At 49.8% G+C, this 19956-nt stretch overlaps 5 protein-coding genes across 5 annotated transcripts; 1 reads left to right on the plus strand and 4 right to left on the minus strand.

The window, feature by feature from the left end:
* Positions 1 to 1109: 1109 nt before the first annotated feature.
* On the minus strand, positions 1110 to 1755 carry GGI43DRAFT_377320 (CVNH domain-containing protein). The gene is made up of 4 exons (XM_083202630.1): positions 1514 to 1755; positions 1447 to 1457; positions 1290 to 1399; positions 1110 to 1215 (listed from the first exon to the last, which is right to left on the minus strand). The coding sequence occupies exons 1-4, from the start codon at positions 1715 to 1717 to the stop codon at positions 1157 to 1159; spliced, it is 384 nt and encodes a 127-aa protein (XP_083061079.1). The 5' UTR covers positions 1718 to 1755; the 3' UTR covers positions 1110 to 1156.
* An 860-nt stretch (positions 1756 to 2615) lies between these two features.
* Positions 2616 to 3413, minus strand: GGI43DRAFT_404833 (CVNH domain-containing protein; the record flags this gene model as incomplete). Its single annotated transcript, XM_083205965.1, has 4 exons — positions 3157 to 3413; positions 3080 to 3090; positions 2915 to 3030; positions 2616 to 2842 (listed from the first exon to the last, which is right to left on the minus strand). Coding segments are annotated over exons 1-4 (395 nt in total), but the record flags the coding sequence as incomplete, so codon positions are not given.
* A 1099-nt stretch (positions 3414 to 4512) lies between these two features.
* On the minus strand, positions 4513 to 11395 carry GGI43DRAFT_377565 (glutamate synthase (NADH)). Its single transcript, XM_083202634.1, has 3 exons — positions 10875 to 11395; positions 10774 to 10814; positions 4513 to 10697 (listed from the first exon to the last, which is right to left on the minus strand). Exons 1-3 carry the CDS (start codon positions 11051 to 11053, stop codon positions 4576 to 4578), a joined length of 6342 nt encoding a protein of 2113 aa, XP_083061081.1. The 5' UTR covers positions 11054 to 11395; the 3' UTR covers positions 4513 to 4575.
* A 5129-nt stretch (positions 11396 to 16524) lies between these two features.
* GGI43DRAFT_377740 (Apc15p protein-domain-containing protein) lies at positions 16525 to 18131 on the plus strand. Its single transcript, XM_083202636.1, has 2 exons — positions 16525 to 16768; positions 16838 to 18131. Exons 1-2 carry the CDS (start codon positions 16733 to 16735, stop codon positions 17927 to 17929), a joined length of 1128 nt encoding a protein of 375 aa, XP_083061082.1. The 5' UTR covers positions 16525 to 16732; the 3' UTR covers positions 17930 to 18131.
* A 1-nt stretch (position 18132) lies between these two features.
* GGI43DRAFT_377391 (SNARE domain- containing protein) lies at positions 18133 to 19913 on the minus strand. Its single transcript, XM_083202631.1, has 3 exons — positions 19422 to 19913; positions 18954 to 19260; positions 18133 to 18801 (listed from the first exon to the last, which is right to left on the minus strand). The coding sequence occupies exons 1-3, from the start codon at positions 19430 to 19432 to the stop codon at positions 18595 to 18597; spliced, it is 525 nt and encodes a 174-aa protein (XP_083061083.1). The 5' UTR covers positions 19433 to 19913; the 3' UTR covers positions 18133 to 18594.
* Between the last annotated feature and the right edge of the window lie 43 nt (positions 19914 to 19956).

The raw sequence follows: 19956 nt of genomic DNA on the forward strand, positions 1-19956 counted from the left end.
ACCCAAGCAAAATGACGCTGGCCGCCCCGCAGGCAGAGTTTCAATTGAACCGATTGGGCATCAAATAAAGGAAAGGAAAAAAAAAAAAAAAAATGGAAAGTAAGAACAAGTGAACTGAAGGCTAGAGGTATGAAGGTGCGTTTAGAATTCGTGATGTATGGTAATAAGTTACACACTACCATGTATGTAGTGGTGAGGCTTAACCATGTCTATGAAAACCATGCGTGAATAGATTCAGCTTGTCTGGCGTCTTGTAAAATGCATAAGCATAACATGCATGTATATACACTTTTAAAGTATCTCGTGCAGGAGAGTAATAAAAAAGTAACGACGACATGACGTGAATATTTCCATATATTCCTTTGTACAAAGACTCCTTCCTCTTCTCCACACTCATGTTGTATGCATTTTGAAAACGCCAACTGAGTAGCTAGGTACCTCTAATGCCAACAATACATATATACTTGCGGAATACGCCTGGTGTCGTTGATATATGGCATATATGGCTCATTGAGTGACCATATAAGTTGTATCAACTCACATCTTTCACAGGTCTCACCAATGTTCTACATTGAGTAACGTAGTTGCCTCGTCGACTTCAAAGATGCAATTTTTCATGAGCTGGCCCTCGCATGCTCTTAAAGAAGTGTCGAATGTACATGTACATTGGAATTGTAACGTTTAACCCTTCTTTTTGTTTATTTTCATGATTTTATGCACAATCTACCAAGAATATTTAACAACACGTGTACTTGCCAGCCATGAGACTGGTAAACGTCACTCCAACAGAACAGGGCTGTTTCGAGATAGAGTTATAGCGTTGAAAGACTTGTGTATATGTAATATGACAAATGTCTTGAATAGCGGCGCGAAACTGGTGGAATGTGATGAAGATCCACGATTTCTTGAGCATTCTAGATATCTACATCTTCTGTTGCTGATTCTAGATACAAGTCCTTTGGTGTCAATTGCCTTCCTGCAGCGGCACTAGAAAAGGCAGGAAACCTAATCCCCGAAAGCATGTGAGAATGTAACTTCGCCAGCAAATTTCATTTATATGTTGTATTAACCCCTTACATTATATCTCTTAAATTCCTCCTTTACTAGTTTCCGGTATTTTAGTTATAGACCTTCTTTACTGAACCACACTCCTAATTTAATTCAGCTCCCTTGGTCGGCAAGTGAGTTTCCCATTGCTATTGGTAACGCAGGAATCTAGTGAACAGTCTAGGTTAGGAACTTCTTGCAGACTGTTTAATCCAATCTTAAAGGAGGAGGCCCAGACTCACTAAGTTCAATAAATGTCTTAGCAACTTGCTTCTGCACGTTACTACATTCGCATTCAAATATCGCTTCGCCCTGAAGGATACACTTTTCGCAGCTTGCTCCAAAGCGGCCGCTAAAATAATGAGTATATACCAAAAATGAATAATAATCATGACTTACTTAGTCCCGCACTGGAAGGGTTAGTATTAGATTATACTTCAGAAGCTACAGAGATAAGATATCTTACATATAAAATTCCATTACGGTTCTCAAGGCATTCATTAAGGTCGATAGTGGAGGTTCGAAGCTGTCCATTTCCGTCTACACAGTCTGCTTGGAGAGTTGATGGATTGTTGAAGGTTGCATTTACGCATTCGCGTATTTCACTTGCCCCAAGAACATGAGTGCTCATGGGGAGGATGAGTGACACGAATGTTAAAGAGAATTTCATGATGACCAGTCCGTAATGGCCCGTTTGTATTGCGTAAGTAGATTGTTTAGTAAATGCTAACCAAGGTTGAGCGAGACGCCACCATTATATAAGTCAAGTGGTGCCATGCTGTGCGACGCAATTAGACATGTCTTATCTTACAAGACATCCAACCACCTCTCGATTCACACACACTTACATCTAAACCCTAGGACCTCGGGCTAACTTCGCTTCAGAGACTATTCTGAGAGTTACTTCAAGCTAGTCACTTACAGACAATGATTCGAAGACATACATGTCCGATGAGGCGTAATACGAATATTTCAGATATACAATTTGTCATATTGTCATAGCTTCATAAACGGATCTCTTCAGGCACAGACAGCTCCTGAGGCACGGCACGATGGAACCGATCAAATATCGGCCAAGAATTGCCTTCTTTAACCTGTTTCTCCGTTATACATAAATGCAAATACGAAGGGAGGGTAACACAAAAGCTATTCTAATCCCTAACGCAACACTCTAATACACTCTAATGCGTTGCTTCACCCGACAGGAGCAAAAAGTGACGTCGCTTATGTCCGATATTGCTATAAGCTGGCACTTCCCCAATTCCAGACTTGACGGCGCTCAACTGCGCTACAAAGTATATGCGAACTTAGCAACCGTACAAAGGGGCGAATCGGATAAGCTCCAAAATGACCGCAAGATATTTGTAATAGCCGGCTAAGCTACCTCCCTGCTTCTTTATAGAAAGTTTCTACACCACGTAATATGATATCGTGTTCTCGCTGTTGTCGTTGTCCCGTGAATTCAGATCCAGACCGTGACAGTAGGGAGTTTCCCCACAGCATCTCTGTCAGCTCGTTAGAATAGGTGTCTCAGACTGAGACTCATCACTGCGTGAACTTCAAATGTATTTTATCAATGTTTTGTATTTTATCTTCTGTGTTTCTCATATAATTAGGGCATAGGCCTTCTTTACTAGATCATGCTCTTAAAATCCTCAAAAAGTCAACAGTAGTTCAAGCAACAGTACTAGTACTAATGCCTCCATAACTACCTTATATCGGATTAATTAGTTATAAAACTGTTTATCAGCGCCCTCGCAAGTAAGGTTTCCATTGCTATTGTCAACGAATGTATCTAGAAAACAGCCTGGGTTAGGGACCATTTGAAACCCATTTGATATAATCCTAAAAGGGGATTCAAACTCACCAAGATCAATTTGTCTCCACCAATAATCCCCCCGAAAGTCACGGCATTCACAGCTGAGATCGGTGTCCGAATCGCCGTCAAAATCGCAATTTCTGCAGCTTCCTGCAAATCCGCCTCTGGTCCTAATGAGTATATGCTTAAAGATGGATAGCATTCATAACTTACTCTTTGTCAGCCTAGAAAGATTAATTAGTATCAAACTGTACATGTATTTAGAAGATTAAAGGGATAAGGTATCTTACAACTAAGTTTCCATCCCTGTTTGTAATACATTTATTAAGGTCGACGGTGGAGGTTGTCCGCTGCCCATTTATCTCCAAGCAGTCTGCTTGGAGAGTTGAATTGCCGGTGAAAGATATATTATCGCATGTGCCCGCAAAACCCGATCCCAAGACATGAATGCTCATGGGGAGAATGAGTGGCAGGTATGTCGAAAAGAACTTCATGGTGTCAAGTTTTATCTATTCGTAATTAATAGATTGTGTTAATTAGGTTGCTTGGGGGATACGCACCAGTGTCGGGGGGAACCTCCCATTTATATAGGCGCCAGGCACTTATGCCTCATGGGGTGTGACGCTGATATATTTGATATACAATTAGTCAGAGCTTAATGGACAGCTCCCTTGCATACACTGCCAGCTCATGCAATACAACATAGCGAGACATGGCACGAAAGGATCGACCAGATATCAATATACACCTTCTTTAAGCTGTTGGGCCAAATTGGCATATGACCAAAGTGAAGCTATTTTAACCACTATGTTAACACACTATATACGCTCTAATGCCTGTTTCACCCAACAAGAGCAAAAATGGTGCCACTTATGTCTGACATTATATGCTAACACTTCCTCTGTTCCAGACTTAGCGGCACTTGCTCTCATCGTCAATTGCCGAAATATTATTCTTACTAATACTCGCCTGTGTAACATAAGACACCGTAACACTATTACTTGCCTCAAGTGCAAAGACATGCCTACAAAGGCATCATTATGCTGCCTCAGTGTCTCTTGCATATGTTCATGCAAGCCACACAAAGCTGCTTAGTTATAATCACGTCGATGATTCGTTGCTCTGAATTCGGTGTGAATCCAAGTACCCATAAGTCTATAGTGCATGTACATCCTAAAGCTTACCCTTTGTCTCATCCAAACAGATGAGTAATATGCCCAGAGTAATATGCCTTAATGGCGATGTGTTAGCTTTATAGTCCCTCCCTAGATCGCCCATCATCGGGCCTATTAATTGATCACCGAGTGAAACATCTTAAGTAAAGTTTGACCACTGACGACGCACGGGACACTATTCACTATTAGACAACTACCTTTACGCCGAGGAGCCGCGCCGAAGAGCCGAAGCAGCGAGGACGTAACTTGGAGCAGAAAAAAAAATATTCGATACACCCGAGACTTCGCTTCATGAGCATATATAGGTATCCATGCAGGATCCATGGAGATTGGCAGCCACTTGGGACAATCACAAGGCATATCAACAGGAGCAGCAAACGTATTATGAAAATTGTATATAAAAACTAAATGCTATGGTATCATTGCTCAATTTAGCAAAAAAGGAAAACATGCAAAAACTAGATAGTAACAGCTCCGTGAAAACATGCTTCATAAACTCATTGCTTTGCCTCCCCCAAATTTAGTTCGTACCATCTACTGTGCCGCAATCTTGGTGAAAATCTCCTGAGCGGTTCTCTTAACAATACCACCAGTCACAGGCAAGTTGGTACAAGCCTCCAGGTACAAGTCCACCTCGCGAGCAGCCATGCGACCCTCGTTGATGCCCCAAACAATGAGCGACTGACCACGTCGAGCATCACCTGCGGCAAACACACCATCTACGTTGGTGCTGTACTTTCCGGGGGCAGTCTTGACGTTCTTGCGAGCGTCCTTCTCAATCTCGTCTCCCAGAACACGAGCCTCCGGTCCGAGGAAACCCATGGCCAGCAGGACAAGATCGGCGGGGAAGAATTGCTCAGAGCCCTCGACCTTCTTCATGTCCCAACCGCCGCTGGGGTTCTTAGTCCACTCGACACGGACAGTGTTGATACCCTTGACCTTGCCGCTGCCGTCGTCAAGGAACTCCTCGGACATGATGCAGTACTCACGAGGGTCCTTGCCGTCGTGCTGGCGGACTTCCGTGTGACCATAGTCGACACGGTAAATTCGGGGCCACTGAGGCCAGGGATTGTCGTTGGCTCGCTCATCCGGAGGCTGAGGCAGCAGCTCAAAGTTGGTAACAGACTTGGCACCGTGACGAACCGAGGTACCAATGCAATCGTTACCAGTATCACCACCACCAATGACAACAACGTGCTTGCCTTTGGCAGAGATGTAGGAGTTGTCGGCGAGCTGGGAGTCGAGAAGAGACTTGGTGTTCTTGTGCAGGAACTCCATGGCAAAGTGAATGCCCTCCAAGTTGCGTCCCTTGATAGGGAGGTCACGAGCGACGGTAGCACCGGTGGCAATAACAACAGCGTCATTGCTGGATCTGAGATCAGAAAGTGAAGGCTGGCCCTCAGCACCAATGGCCACGCCCGTCTTGAAGTTGATGCCCTCAGAAGCCATGAAGTCAGTTCGGCGCTTGACAATTCGCTTGTCCAACTTCATGTTGGGAATTCCGTACATCAAGAGACCACCCAGGCGATCGGCACGCTCGTACACCGTGACGGTGTGGCCAGCTCGGTTGAGCTGGTCAGCGGCAGCCAGACCAGCAGGTCCGGATCCGATAACGGCAACCTTCTTGCCAGTTCGGACCTCAGGGGGTCGGGGAACCATCCAGCCCATCTCGAAACCACGGTCGATGATAGCGCACTCAATCGACTTAATACCAACGGGATCACTGTTGATGCCCAAGACGCAAGCTCCCTCACAAGGGGCAGGGCAGACACGACCAGTGAATTCAGGGAAGTTGTTGGTCATGAGCAGACGGTTGAGAGCATCCTTCCACTGGTTCTGGAAAACAAGCTCGTTCCACTTGGGAATGATGTTGGAGATGGGGCAGCCGGTATCAGACTGGCAGAAGGGAACACCGCAGTCCATGCATCGGGCAGACTGGTACTTGAGCTCGTCCTCGTCAAGACGTGAGCTGATCTCAGCCCAATCCTTGGTTCGGGTGGCAACAGAGCGGTACTTCTCTGTGCGGCGAGCGTACTTCATGAAGCCCTTGGTCTTGTCAAGCACCAGAGCCCGCTTCTTCTTCTCTGCGGAGCTATCTCCAATAGCCTCCTCCATATCCTGGAGCTTGGCAGCCTTGTCGTCCTTCTTTCCGTGAACACCGGAAACGGCGGGAAGATTGTATTCAGCCCGCTTGGCTTCGGCAGCCTTGGCAGCTTCCTCTGCCAAAACACGCTTGTAATCCGTGGGGAGAACCTTGACGAACCGAGGCAAAGCACGGTTGAAGTCGACCAAGATACGGGCAGCCCGCTCAGATCCAGTGTAGTGGTGGTGATCCTCGATGAGGCCGCGGACGTAGGCAATCTCAGCAGGATCTTCGAGAGGACCATACTCAACCATTTCGGTGTTGAGCTTGGTGTGGAAGTCCTTGTTGATGTCCAGGACGTACGCAATACCACCAGACATACCGGCAGCGAAGTTGCGGCCAGTGCTGCCAAGAATGACAACTCGTCCACCAGTCATGTACTCGCATCCGTGGTCACCAACACCCTCAACAACAGCGGTAGCACCAGAGTTACGAACAGCGAATCGCTCAGCAGCAACACCACGGAAGAAGCAAGTTCCGGCGGTAGCACCGTACAAACAGACATTACCGATCAGAATGTTCTCCTCGGCCTTGAAGACAGCCGAACGAGGAGGATACACGATCAGGCGACCACCAGACAGGCCCTTGCCGACATAATCGTTAGAATCACCCTCTAGTTCGAGAGTAATACCTGGTGCGAGGAAAGCACCAAAAGATTGACCGGCGGATCCCTTGATGTTAACATGGACCGTGTCAAGAGGCAGACCCTCTCCACCATATCTCTTTGAGATTTGGTAAGACAGTGAAGTACCCATTGCACGGTCGGTGTTGACAATGTCACACTCAATTCGGGATGGGAGACCCTTGTCAAGAGTCAACTCGGCTTCAGAGATCAGCTTATTATCCAGTCGGACGTAAAGCTTGTGGTCCTGCTTGCGGACGTTGAAGGTGGCGACGCCAGGTCGGAGTCTATGGGCAGGGGTCAGCAGCAGAGACAGGTCAATGTTGGCGGTCTTCTTGGTGCGCAGATCGTCTCGCATCTTGAGGACTTCAACACGTCCAACCATCTCGTTGATGGTTCGGAAACCCAGCTTGGCCATGATGGCTCGGAGCTCGTTGGCTACATAGTAGAAAAAGTTGATAACGTGCTCAGGAGTACCAGTAAACTTCTTGCGAAGTTCGGGATCCTGGGTAGCAATACCAACAGGACAGGTGTTAAGGTGGCACTTGCGCATCATAATGCAGCCCATGGCAACCAGAGGAGCAGTAGCAAAGCCCCATTCTTCGGCACCGAGCAGACAAGCAATAGCGACATCACGACCAGTTCGGAGCTGACCGTCAGTCTGAACGACGACACGGCCACGGAGATCATTGAGAACCAGGGTTTGGTGAGTCTCTGCAAGACCCAGCTCCCAGGGGAGACCGGCATATTTGATACCAGTCCATCGAGAAGCACCGGTACCACCATCATGACCAGAGATCAAGATGTGATCGGCCTTGGCCTTGGCCACACCGGAAGCGACAATACCCACACCAACCTCAGACACCAGCTTGACGGATACACGAGAACGAGGGCTCGAGCACTTCAGATCATAAATCAGCTGCTTAAGATCCTCGATGGAGTAGATGTCGTGGTGGGGAGGAGGCGAGATAAGTCCGACTCCGGGTGTAGAGTGACGGGTGCGGGCGATGGACTTGGAGACCTTGTGGCCAGGAAGCTCACCACCCTCACCAGGCTTGGCACCCTGAGCCATCTTAATCTGAAGCTCGTCAGAGTCGGCGAGATAGGCAGAGGTGACACCGAATCGACCAGAGGCGACTTGCTTGATAGCAGAGCGCATGGTGTCGCCATTGGGAAGACGCTGGGATCGCTCGGGATCTTCACCACCTTCACCAGTGTTGGACTTGCCACCCAATCGGTTCATGGCAACAGCAAGAGTGGAGTGAGACTCCATGGAAATAGATCCATAGGACATGGCACCAGTGCAGAAGCGGCGGACGATATCAGTCCAAGGCTCAACTTGGTCAATGGGGACGGGGTTGCAGTCATCAAACTTGAAATCCAGTAGACCACGCAGAGTACAAGACTTGATTTGCTCATACTCGCTTCGTGAGTAGGCCTCGTATGACTTGTCATTCTTGGAACGGACCGCATCTTGAAGGTTGGCGATGGCAGTTGGGTCGTTGACGTGTGCCTCACCACCGTCGCGCCAGTGGTATTCACCAGACTCGGGGAGAGCCTTGATGCCGACAGTGTAGCGGGAGGGGAAACCAAGTTCATGGAAGCGGAAGGCATCTTCGGCAATAAGCTCAAAAGTAAGACCCTGAATACGCGAGGCCGTACCCCTGAAGCATCTCTCAACAACCGACTCGTCGAGGCCAAGAGCTTCGAAAATCTGAGCGCCCTTGTAAGAAGCCAGGGTAGAGATACCCATCTTGCTCATGACTTTCAGGATACCACCGTCGCAAGAGTGCTTGTAGTTGCGGATGAGCTCATCTTCAGTCAACTTCTTCTTCAAAAGACCCTCTCTGCTGAGCTTGAGGATGCACTCCATGGCAAGGTAAGGGTTGATAGCATCGGCACCATAACCAAGCAACACACACATGTGGTGAACCTCACGAGCCTCAGCAGTCTCGACCATCAAAGCCACCATCGATCGCCACTTGTTGCTGACGAGGTGGTGGTGGACCATACCAGATGCCAACAGAGCAGACACGGCAACACGATCAGCAGACAGGCCTCGGTCAGACAGGACAATAACACGATCACGCGCCTCAATGGCAGCAGTAGCCTCTTTGCAGATCTCATCCAGATGCTTCAAGTAGCCTTGAACTCCCTCAGACTTGGGGTAGGTCAAGTCAATTGTCTTGACAGTCCACTCAGGGTGGATGGAGGACATGTTCTTGATGGCATTGAACTCGGGGATGGACAGGATGGGGCTAGGAAGAAGCAGTCGGCCACACTGAGAAGCGTCCATCTCCAGCAGGTTACCCTGGGGTCCAACGTAGCACTCCAATGACATAACAATGGATTCTCGAATGGGGTCAATGGGCGGGTTGGTGACCTGGGCAAAGAGCTGTCGGAAGTACTCGTACAGAAGGCGCGGCGAATCAGTCAAGCAAGCCAGGGGAGCGTCATTACCCATGGAACCCAGAGCTTCCTTTTCGTCAGCAGCCATAGGAGCAAGCAGCAAGCTAACCTGCTCGTGAGTGTAACCAAAAGCAAGCATCAATGGGTCCTCCTGGAAGCGAGCCTCATCAGGCTTGGCAGCCAAGTCAAACTTGGCTTCCAAGGTCTCCAAAATCTTGGGCATGGTGATCAGCTCGCTGTCAAGCCAAGAGCGGAAGTCGTATCTGTTTGAGACGGCAGCCTTGAGCTCTGCATCGTCGATGATGCGTCCAGCCTGTGTATCAACCAGCAACATTCTACCAGGCTGCAGTCTGCCCTTCTGGATGACAGACTCGGGCTCTACAGGAATGGTACCAACTTCAGAGGCACAGATGATACGGTCATCGTCCATGACGTAGAATCGGCAAGGACGCAGACCATTTCGGTCCAGGTTGGCACCGCAGTAGCGGCCATCGGCGAATGTGAACAGAGCGGGACCGTCCCAAGGCTCCATCTGACAAGCAGCCCATTCGTAAAAGGCAGCCTTCTTGGGATCCATGGAGTCGTTACCCTGCCAGGCTTCGGGCACCATCAGCATGACGGCCTCGGGCAAAGAGAGCACACCGTTGATGGTGAGCAGCTCAAGAACGTTGTCAAAGGCAGCGGAATCAGATCCGCCGTCCTCGACAATGGGGTACATCATTTCCAACTCCTCCTTGAAGATATCAGACTGCATAACACCTTCACGAGCACGCATCCAGTTCTTGTTGCCTCGCAGGGTGTTAATTTCACCGTTGTGGGCAGCCCATCGCAGCGGCTGAGCACGATCCCATGAGGGGAAGGTGTTTGTAGAGAAACGCGAGTGGACAAGAGCGAAATGAGCCTCGTAATCGGCGTTAACCAAGTCATGGTAGTATGAGTACACCTGCACAGGGGCAAGCTGTCCCTTGTAAACAATGTTCTTGTTTGACAGAGAGCACAGGTAGAACCAGTTGTGCAGGCCAATGCTGTGGGTGGCGCGTTTCCGCAACACGTACAGCTGTCGCTCAAAGTACCGTTCATTGAACTGGGCCGGGTCGGTGGTCTCTGGGGCATTGCCAGCGCCGTATGCGGAGGCAAGGACAACGAAGGGCTGAGCAATGATGGGCTCGCGGGACTTGGCCGCAGGGCCAAGCAAGCTGGAGTCGACGGGAGGCCGTCGCCATCCCAAAACCCGAAGACCCAACGATTCGGCAACATCTTCCAGTTGCCTCTTGGACTCTTCAAAGGTCTCTTCGTCGGGCTTGAAGAACAGGTTTCCTACAGCATACTGACCCAGAGGAGGCAGTTTAATGTTCTCCTCTCTCTCGAAGTTCTTGATAAAGAACTTGTGTGGGATGGATGTCATCACACCAGCACCGTCACCATCTCGGGCGTCGGATCCCACAGCACCACGATGGGTCATGTTGCACAGTAGGTTTCGTGCTGTCGAAAAAGTTAGCGATGCGTCTCTCGGATAACGTACACTTCTCTTTTTCTCGATTTATCTGTAGTCACTTACCATCGCTAACAATCTTATGGCTTGCCTTGCCCTTAATGTGGCTAGGATTGGCAGGTTAGCAGAGTCGTGATATACTATGACGTCGAGGGAGAGCAACTCACCAAGCAAAGCCTACACCGCAAGCATCCTTTTCATAGGATGGGTCGTACAGACCCTGCTTCACCGGCAGGGCACCAGCCCATGAGTCATTGTTCTTGTCCTGATACTCATATGGATGGTATTCCTCCTTTTCAGCGTCTAGATGAATCTGTCGGTCGTCGAAATCCTCGAGATAGCCCATGCTAGGCGAGGATTTGTTTGCTAAATATTGGTCGGGTACGATTGACGAGGGAGCCTTCGCTCACAGCTATGTCGTATCGTAGTTTAGAAAAGTGTATATCCGCGCTCAGCACAGATCTAAAGAAGCAATCTGATGTTAGTCCACGACCCGGAGAAGCTATCAATGGGGAGATATCGGGAAAGAGGAATTGGTGGGTGAATAGCGATGCCAGGGTGATGATTAAGACGGGAGCATAAATTAACAAGATTGTGGGCAATGCGGGGAAATGAAAGAAGAGGGAAATGATGAAAATTCAATGCTGCGACTGGGTGACGGCCTCCGCTGCTGCCGGACTGTCATCGCTGGATGAGCTGCACAGCTAAAAAGAAGCTTCAATGTACTGTTGCACACCAAGACAGGGCTGCAAACGCCTAGGCGGCAGCCGGTAACAGAGGGTGGGGACCCTGCCTCAGCGCGGCAAGGGGGGCTTGTCTCGCTGTGACTTAGCACTGGCAGCCCTAAGCCCCAGCAGACGAATCCCAATTTTTAAGCGTTTGCGCGGCCAACAGCATGTGAGACGATGACGCTGGCGTCGGCTCTTTCCCCCACGATGCCCCTCATGCCCACAAAAATTTGCCCATTGCGTCCGCTTGGCGCCCGTGTCTCAGACCAGCTTGAGGTCTCTTGTGCGGTCGACATGAAGTGATGGTGCAGGTCGCCGTCATCGGCACAGAGAGGCAAATGAGGCCAGGTTGCTGGGTAATTTTTTTTCCTCCTACTTCTGCAGAGATTGTAAGGGGAGATGGTAAAAGCATTGCATTGTAGGCATAATATTACACCAGCGGAATTGTGACAAGACACCACGAAAAGCGAGATGGGGGAAAGTCGCCAGGCCCAACCGATCAGCCCATACGAGAAGTTGAGGGTTTGGGCGCAATAATGAGAGCCAAATAGCGAAATTTGGAGTCCAAAACAATGTCTTCCAACTCGCAATCATCTCGAATTATTCAAACGCCTATCTCGAAACTCCTTTTTCTCCTCCTCTTTCACTTCGGCAGTCGTGGTTCTCGACCTCAATTGAGTTCAGGCAGAGTCTATCATCGATTTTGGAGGGTTGCGAGCTATCCGCAGCAGCCGCCAGAATCCTGATAACCTGGGCGGCTATTTTTTTCGATTTCCCCATCTCGCAAAAGTAGAGTTGGCGCCGGCAGATGCAGCGAACCTTGTGTGTGGACTTTCGCACTTGCTTTTGGGGTAAGGAGGCCAGGGACTGGGAGAGAGATTTGGAGAACTATATGGCGGGAGATGTGAAGAGGCGTCAGCGTCGAACAACTTACCGGCTTATGAAGTTCAAGTGGTATCAATGAGACGCTTTGCGCTCTGGAGGTATGAACAACAAGCCACAAGGGAGAGTAGAAGAGAATTGAGTGAAGGAGAAAGTGAAGCAAGTAAAGCAAAAGAGAGGGGGGGAGGGAGGGAGGATGGGCAGAGGACAGCCTTTATTATAGACGAAGGAGGCGTCCAGAGTCTCCAGTTGTCCGAGTCTATTGCTCAACACTTGGCTAGAGAGTCAAGGCATGGATCTCAAGAAAGTGGTCCGAGCAGATGAGTCCTCGTACTAGCAGCCGCAGAGCAGAAAATACATGTCAAGCGGCATGCTAGTCGCTTTGTGATATAGACCCAGACGACTAAACACCAAGTCGCAACCGACAGTGGGGGGCTGGAGAGCACCAACCGCCTGAAATGCGGCGCTGTGAGTGGTGCGGCGCCTCCCAGCGACGAACTGGCATTGCTTTTTAAGCGGGCCGATCTGCCCCTCCACCGAAGCACATGTCAGAAAACACCGCAGGCTCCGGGGGTGTGCCAATGGCAATTTCCCTGCGTCTTTGATAGTGCTGGCTGTATTCATGCCATGCTGCCTCGATTCGTCGAGGTAATACGGGGACGCGGGATGGGAGGTTTCATTCGCTGGGAGCACAGAGACGGCGCCGATGCGCGGAGACAGGCCCCTCCAAACCCAGGAATTATCGTCTCTCGCTGATGTCAGTCAGTGGAAGCTGCATCGAGGACTGCGCTAGCCTCGGGATTGCAGGTAAATAACCTCAGTTGGTAAATATTACTAGCAGTAGTAGTACGACAAGCACTATCACGTTGGCTTGGCTGTAGTAGTTACAGACTCGCATCTGATGGATCTCCGGCCGAGTACGTCACCCCCCTACCGCGGCGACAGAGGCAAAAAATGGCCCTCGGCCGTATAGCAAAGCCAATTGCTAAGCATCAACTGCTCTTGTTCAAACCCGATCCTCTCCGACAGCAAGGAATGTCGTCGGAATTCGTTGAGGCTTCTGCTGGCTCCGTCTAGAACGTTGCTATACGTAATAATAGGCCCAGACAGCGGCAGCTCCATCGCTGACTTATCCCGATTTCCCAATTGGGGTATCGATTACCCTCAAAAACCAATTTATTACCCCCATAAAACCTTTCTATTACCCCCATGAAACTCGCCGCTGTATTTACATTACCCTCAAATTACTTGCAAAAAAATGAAAATTTGCTAGCGAAACACGCGATGTTGAAGCCAGCATGTCCACATGGGACGGTAATTTCCTTAGGCAAAAGTTGCGAGCACAAGACTCGGGTGCACCAGGCAGCTTTCCAATTCCGTCGCTTCTTCTTACAACCGCCAACCACAAGCAGGCCCCTCCCTTTAATCTACGCCTCATGGTTTGCTGTCACAGTAATCTGCGACGACTAATTCCCAGCCCTCTGGTTGGCTCCAGGCGAGCTGACGCTCATCTCAGCGCCTATCTAGATGCTAGATGGCTAGCAGCAGGCTTATCCAGTCGTCGAGAAATTCGGTTTGCAACATGCTTTGTGTAAGAGAAATCTGAGAGGGCGAGGAGCTAATATTGTCCGAATGCGGCAGAGTTTCCTAGTCAACCCCACAGCATCTGTGCTGCCTTGCAAGGATTATCCCAGACTTCAAGGTAGGGACCCTGCGGCCGATGCACACGAGGATCTGTGGCTGACGGCTTGGAGCTTAGCTGCGCAGCCAATTATAAGCGACCCTTTTGCAAATCCCAGTCGCTGCGTGGCCGATGTCGCGCTCAAGCTTCCACGCCAACGAAGCATGCTCTTCAAGGACGGGGACCCTAAAATGGCACCGAGAGATTTGGCGTCTGGAGAGACCCAGCAGAGGAATTGATCGCAGCACCCGTTGCTTTGCTCAAACGGCGCCGTTGTGAGGCTGCTACTGGAACGAGATTGTGCTGAGACAACGGCAACCCCTCCCAGAATCTGGCGCCATACATCCATCAGCCCGTGATACCTCACGTCGTCATGACCACACGTGCCACAGTCCTTCAGCCGTGCGTTGACATGCCTAAACGGAAAGGTCGGTTGCAGTTTCTGGCTGCAAGATGGATAAGATGAGGGTGCAAAGCCGGGGCTGGGCATGCGCGGGCGATGCAGAAACCGGCCGGGGTGCTGGGCCGCAGATGGTTTTATGGATTTTATGGATTTTGCACGCGCCAGCGGCGCCATGTTCGAGACGGAGGCCAAAAGGGAGAGCGCGCAGCTTGAAAAGAAACCTCGCCGGCCAATGAAGCACAAGGCTCGTCGATGCCTGCAGCACCAGCGTGCGTAGCGCAGCAGAGAGACACGCTTAACACGATTATGGCGACCCTACTCTTGCGATGCACCCCCATTTGGCCTGCTACATGCTACAGCATTCTTGCAGTCTAGCGAGCGCAGACAAGTATGTACGTCGACCCATGGTGTGGTACTTCGGCCGTGCTCACTCAAAAAATCGACATCAGAAAACTAGTGCCTACAGCCAATCAGCATCCCAGCCACCAGCCTGTTGCCCTTATCTCAGGCCAACCAAGATTGCCGGCCCGTTGCCCGAACCTTTGACGCTGCAGATAGCGGCAGTAATAGCCTGGAGCTACTCGAGACTGATACGAGGCATCTCGCCACAAAGTGAAATGGTCTTGTTTCGAGACATGTTTCCTGCTACCTTGCTTTACTTACAACTAGTCCTACCACCTTCTGATAGTGGCTCTGGCCAAACAGCCTAGGGTGCTCTATGGTTACACTCACGCAAGTCGTGGTGACATCCGACATGAGGTGATGGCCCTGCCACTTGCACGTGCCTCAGAGGTGCACTGTACCTCTACGAGGCTCTCTGTTTAAGACGACAAGCTTTCAGCCGCAGACTCTAACATGGCCACAGAGGACACAACCAGACTATTCGGTACTGCTTCACTGGGGATGTATTAGTGGACATCTCAAAGTTATGCTACCAGCCGCTGCCATGGCTGCCTGCTAACGCGGAATTAAGCCAGCCACTTCCAAGTGAGGCAATATTTGGATGTCTGTAATCCAGAACGTGTCAACTTAGCCATGTCGAAACCCACTCCTTGTGTGCATCGTGCATTCATTTCTCAGGATAAAATGCAACGGCGTCTACTTGTACTAGTGCTATTTCTTCCGTCATCTAGTCCCTAATTAACCAGGGCCTATTTTCCCGAGCCAGATGGCGGGGCTTGGGGGGTGTGTGGTGTGGCCCTTATCCCAGATCACTGGTGAACTCCATCACAGATGTGCGGCCGCCTTTTAAAATCTTATAAATACCAACGCGGAGGAGTCTCTTTGCGGCAGCAGCAAAACGCGAGATGGAACGTTGGTAAAGTATGCCCACTACCGAAATCGGTCATCGTGCTGCTGGTGAAAGCTGCGTGAAGATGCTGATCCTACCGCCAGCTCTTTGAGCAGCAACAACTGACTCGAAGGGGAAATTTGCCCGCTGCTTTGTCGTACGACTACCTAAGTCGCCGAAAGAGGAGCTGCTGAGAGATTCATTCTACGAATACGCTGATCCAGAGGAATTAGGACAACAAGCTAGGCTTCGTATATTAGTGTTTTCGGACGGATTATTAGTCGGCCTTTACTATTTTAAATCCATCTGCCTTACTCATCGACAATGTCCCTCGCATTACTCCGGCGAAATTCCGTCTGTTACAGCCTGAGATCCGTCTGAACGCTTGGTGGCTCACCGAAGGCGGAGTTACCAACGATGGCCCCCCATGTTGCGACTTTCCACAGCAGGAAAAATGAGGATGGGGGTCCGCTGGCCATCCCGAAATCTCCCGATATCCACTCTAATAGACGATGGCTATTCTATGACTCTTTGTCTGAGAAAAGCGCCGAGGAGAGGATAAATACCCAAAGAACCTTTGAAACGGCTTATTGTTTGGCCCGAGTGGCCTTTAAGTCATCTCAAATACCAGCACTCTATAGATCGAGGGGATGACAAAGCTGCCTGCTTAGCAGCGATTCTTCCAAAGGCATGGGCGTAGCAAAGCCGCATTATGAAAGTTTAAACAGCCAGCTTCCAGAAGCATTCCAGAAGCATTCAGTAGCACTCTGCCGAATAATTTGGCAGCCCTATTAAAATATTCGCTGTGTTGGCACATGGATAAGATAATTCGTAGTAGCTTCAAGCGTTGTACTGTCACTGCTTGCATAAGTAGGTACGTAATTTGCGGCACTCGTACAGCGCGCTTAAGCTTTTTAGACGCTACTAGCGCGCTGCGGGGCTAAGCCAATTACGGCCCATATTTATCAACAAATGCTCAGCTTCACGATCCCAAGCTCAGCATTGATAACTTATCGGGATTCACGTTCTGATACACCTCAATGTTTACAACACTGCCGGATTTCTCGCCGCGAGATGTAAGAATACCTTGGCCATCATTCGTATCCACCAAGCCTATGCGCTAACCGTTAATCTTATCGTGGTAGTCGCACTCTCTGTGGTACTCATCGTCTAGGAATCCCTTCATTCCTCCAGGGCCAGTCGATCACCTACACGCGGATCCGAACAGCGGACACCATGGTCCAACACATTCACATTCGCGCCAGCGTGGGCAGCTCATGGAGCGAACACTCCTTGCGCGCCTCGCTGCGGACGAACAAAAGATGCACCGACGTCGAATGAATGTACAGAACTTTGGAAGCACCTGGCTAAAGCCTCCTGGAGTACCCAAGACTCTACATCAGATGCGAGAAGAGAAGCGCGAACAGGAGGAACACCAAGAGGCTATGAGACGAGAACAGCTTGCTCAGGAACTAGCAGAAGCTGAAGGTGGCGGCACTATGGATGAGGGTATGATGGACGACGTACAGCTTGATGGAGCGCAAGATTTGGACGATGAGATTCCGGATGCGGACGATGCTTTTAACCCAAGCAGCGACGATAGCGAGGAAGAAGAAGATGATGACGATGATGAGGATGTTGAGGACGAAGAATACTACGAACAGGCGTTAGATGAACAGGAGGTCTACGAAGATACCGTACGACAGGAAACAGAGTATGAACTGGAAGCTGCACGTATGAGGATGACAGACGACGCTTTCCGAGAAGCCCTCGTCCGCGGCGATCCAGAAGCAGACGGAAGCATGTATGGCGGCGCAGAAGAAGAAGAAGACGAGAGCAGGAGCCAGATACTTGACGAGGATGATTTCGCCCACGACGGCACCCTAGACCACGGAATGGGCGATATGGACGCTGATCTCGATGACGATATCCCTGAAGCAGATGACGGTGGCTACGAGCATACCGACTCTGAAGCAGAGGTTAGCAGCAGCGCCCAGTATGGAGAGGAAGATGAAAACGAGGAAGGCGATAGCACCGACCTCAGCTTTGTGCCGGCGCGCTCTACGCTCCTTGAAACCCCTGGATCTCCCACGCTGCCTCGCCAAGCAGGTTCTCACACAAGGTCTCGCGCAAGCATGGATCTGAGTAGTCTACTATTACAGGACGAGAGCAGTTTTATGACCCCGATGGCGAGCAGTCCTGCGGCGTTGAGGCGGAGACAAGGGCAGCGGAAATAAGATTATTGTTGTGTAATGTTATTATTGGTTTTGTTGTGTGTTGTAGGAAGGAAGGAAAATATAGCTTAGATACCCCGTTCTTATGGAACTTTTTTGTTTTCTCACAAGATGATAGCCAGAAATTTCAGCAAGTGTAATTGTTACAGCCAAGTCCTGTGAGTCCCTATTCTAAATGAATGGAATGATATAATCATAGAGGGAAAAGTGAATACAGATATTGAAAATAACAGTAGCCAAGTAGTAAGCTTCTTGATGTATTAAAACGGTTTATATAAATAGCTCTTAGCCTGTATCAAAGAAATCCACTCGCTTTTATTTCACAGTCAAGCCCTCCTCCTACAAATCATGCAGCTCATTGTATTCCTTTGCGAGAGAAAAAGGATAACCAGAAACGGCAGCAAAAACTCCCCCAAAACGCCAACCCAAGATGCACCTTTGTAAAAAAAAATTGTCTTTCAGAAAAGCCAGAAAGAAAAGACGCAGAAAAATATGTACTGTTGTCTGCTCGTAGCCATGGGGCTAAGACAGAAACATCATCGCTATCGCGTGAAAATCCGTATAAAAAAAAGGAGAAGTATGTCATGGAGCGAACACAGGGAAAACGTTCGTTCTATCGTGTCCTCCTCGTAAGATTCGAACTTGAAAGTCTTCGGTCTTCGTTCTTTTTAAAACAACCAGACGTAGATGAACAGCGCGGCAACGGCGAAGAAGAAGAGCAGCCACCATTTCCAGCTAACACCGCTGCGTTGCGCCATGATGAGCATGCGGTTCATGGTGCCGCGGAGGCGCACGCGCGTGGAGTCGAAGGTATCGTTCATCTTCTCAGCGAGGGCGGAGGATTCGCGGATTTCATCACCGATTGCGGCGGTCATCTATGGTTTGCGCAAAAGTGACATGTTAGCAATAGCCCCTTATCTCTCTTTGAATGTCTCTTTGGCCGCCTCTCCTTCCTCTCCTCCCCTGAGCGCACAGGGCGCTCTGAACCAAATAGAGGAAAACAGGGTAGTGGTATAGCCTGACTTACGTCCTTGAGGACCTTGACTTTGCCCAAAATGCCTGCCACTTGCTCATCGTTCTGGCTCTCCAGCTCGTTCAGCACCGCGTCGCTGTACTGCCCCTTCTTGTTCGGCGTCGCGGTTCGGTATGCGCTAGAGGGCGTGCCACTGTAGGGATTTCCATTCGAAGGGGAGTAGCTGTTGTAGCCGTAGCCTCCCCCTACGCCTGCGCTGGGAGAGGGAGATGGGCTGGGTCGTCCTCGACCTTGATCGCCCGTGTAGCCTGCGAAGAGGGCGCTGCGCGAGTCGCGCTGGTGGAGAGAAGAGGCACCGAATCTATATTTTTGCAATCATAGAGAGATTAGCCAGACGATCTTTAGTTGTGGTTTGCCTTGGGAGAGGCGGCAAGGGGGCAGTCGTCGAGCGCGCGCATCGTTGGAAAGCTGCGTTCGCGACAAGATATTCGAATAGGGTAGGTTGAATCAATGACCACTCACCTTTGCGACATGATGATGATGTACGTAGAGTTTACGCAGCAACGTTGGGAAAAGAAGTCTGTGTATAAAAAGGGGGTTATACGAAGAGAATGAAGTGGGCTATATGATCGTCGCTCCTGTTGAAAAATTAAATGCCCCTTGGAGGAAGTTGAAGTATCATTTGTAGTCTTTTTTATGGCTTAGGTGGTCTTGAACCATGTCCATCAAGAGTGGCGTTAGTAACTTTTTTGGGGGGAGTACGTACCTAAGCCACTGTGGTGGCGGCCAACCAACCAGAGCTTTACGTGGCTTGAATTGGGCAGGACGTTCTTTTCCGCGAGTTTGGATTTGAGAATGCCCAAAGAAGAGAGGCTATTGAAATTTGGCTATTCATAGCAGCCATTTGTCTAAAAGCTACACTCTTGACAAGTTCCAGCCTGTTCAGCTGCATCCCCTCCAGGGTATGTTGCAGAGCCTAAACAAAAGACAAGGTGAAGCTTAAAGCACTGGTGGGCCACATTTACTCGAGTGTGGGGAATGGCGGGATGCTGCACAG

This window comes from Trichoderma evansii (genome assembly GCF_050947405.1).
Source record: "Trichoderma evansii strain SZMC 28006 chromosome Unknown GGI43scaffold_9, whole genome shotgun sequence".
Classification (NCBI taxonomy): domain Eukaryota; kingdom Fungi; phylum Ascomycota; class Sordariomycetes; order Hypocreales; family Hypocreaceae; genus Trichoderma; species Trichoderma evansii.

Bases quoted from the DNA above. Each gene is read 5' to 3' on its own strand.
- GGI43DRAFT_377320 (XM_083202630.1), bottom strand. From the start codon at position 1,717: ATGAAATTCTCTTTAACATTCGTGTCACTCATCCTCCCCATGAGCACT. The intron at 1,216-1,289 runs GTGAGTCTGGGC...ACTGTTCACTAG, and splicing joins TAAGACATTTATTGAACTTA to ATTCCTGCGTTACCAATAGC.
- GGI43DRAFT_377565 (XM_083202634.1), bottom strand. From the start codon at position 11,053: ATGGGCTATCTCGAGGATTTCGACGACCGACAGATTCATCTAGACGCT. The intron at 10,815-10,874 runs GTGAGTTGCTCT...TGCCAATCCTAG, and splicing joins TGCGGTGTAGGCTTTGCTTG to CCACATTAAGGGCAAGGCAA. The intron at 10,698-10,773 runs GTAAGTGACTAC...CTTTTTCGACAG, and splicing joins CCATAAGATTGTTAGCGATG to CACGAAACCTACTGTGCAAC.
- GGI43DRAFT_377740 (XM_083202636.1), top strand. From the start codon at position 16,733: ATGTTTACAACACTGCCGGATTTCTCGCCGCGAGAT. The intron at 16,769-16,837 runs GTAAGAATACCT...TTATCGTGGTAG, and splicing joins CGGATTTCTCGCCGCGAGAT to TCGCACTCTCTGTGGTACTC.
- GGI43DRAFT_377391 (XM_083202631.1), bottom strand. The intron at 18,802-18,953 runs GTAAGTCAGGCT...CGCAAACCATAG, and splicing joins AAGTCAAGGTCCTCAAGGAC to ATGACCGCCGCAATCGGTGA.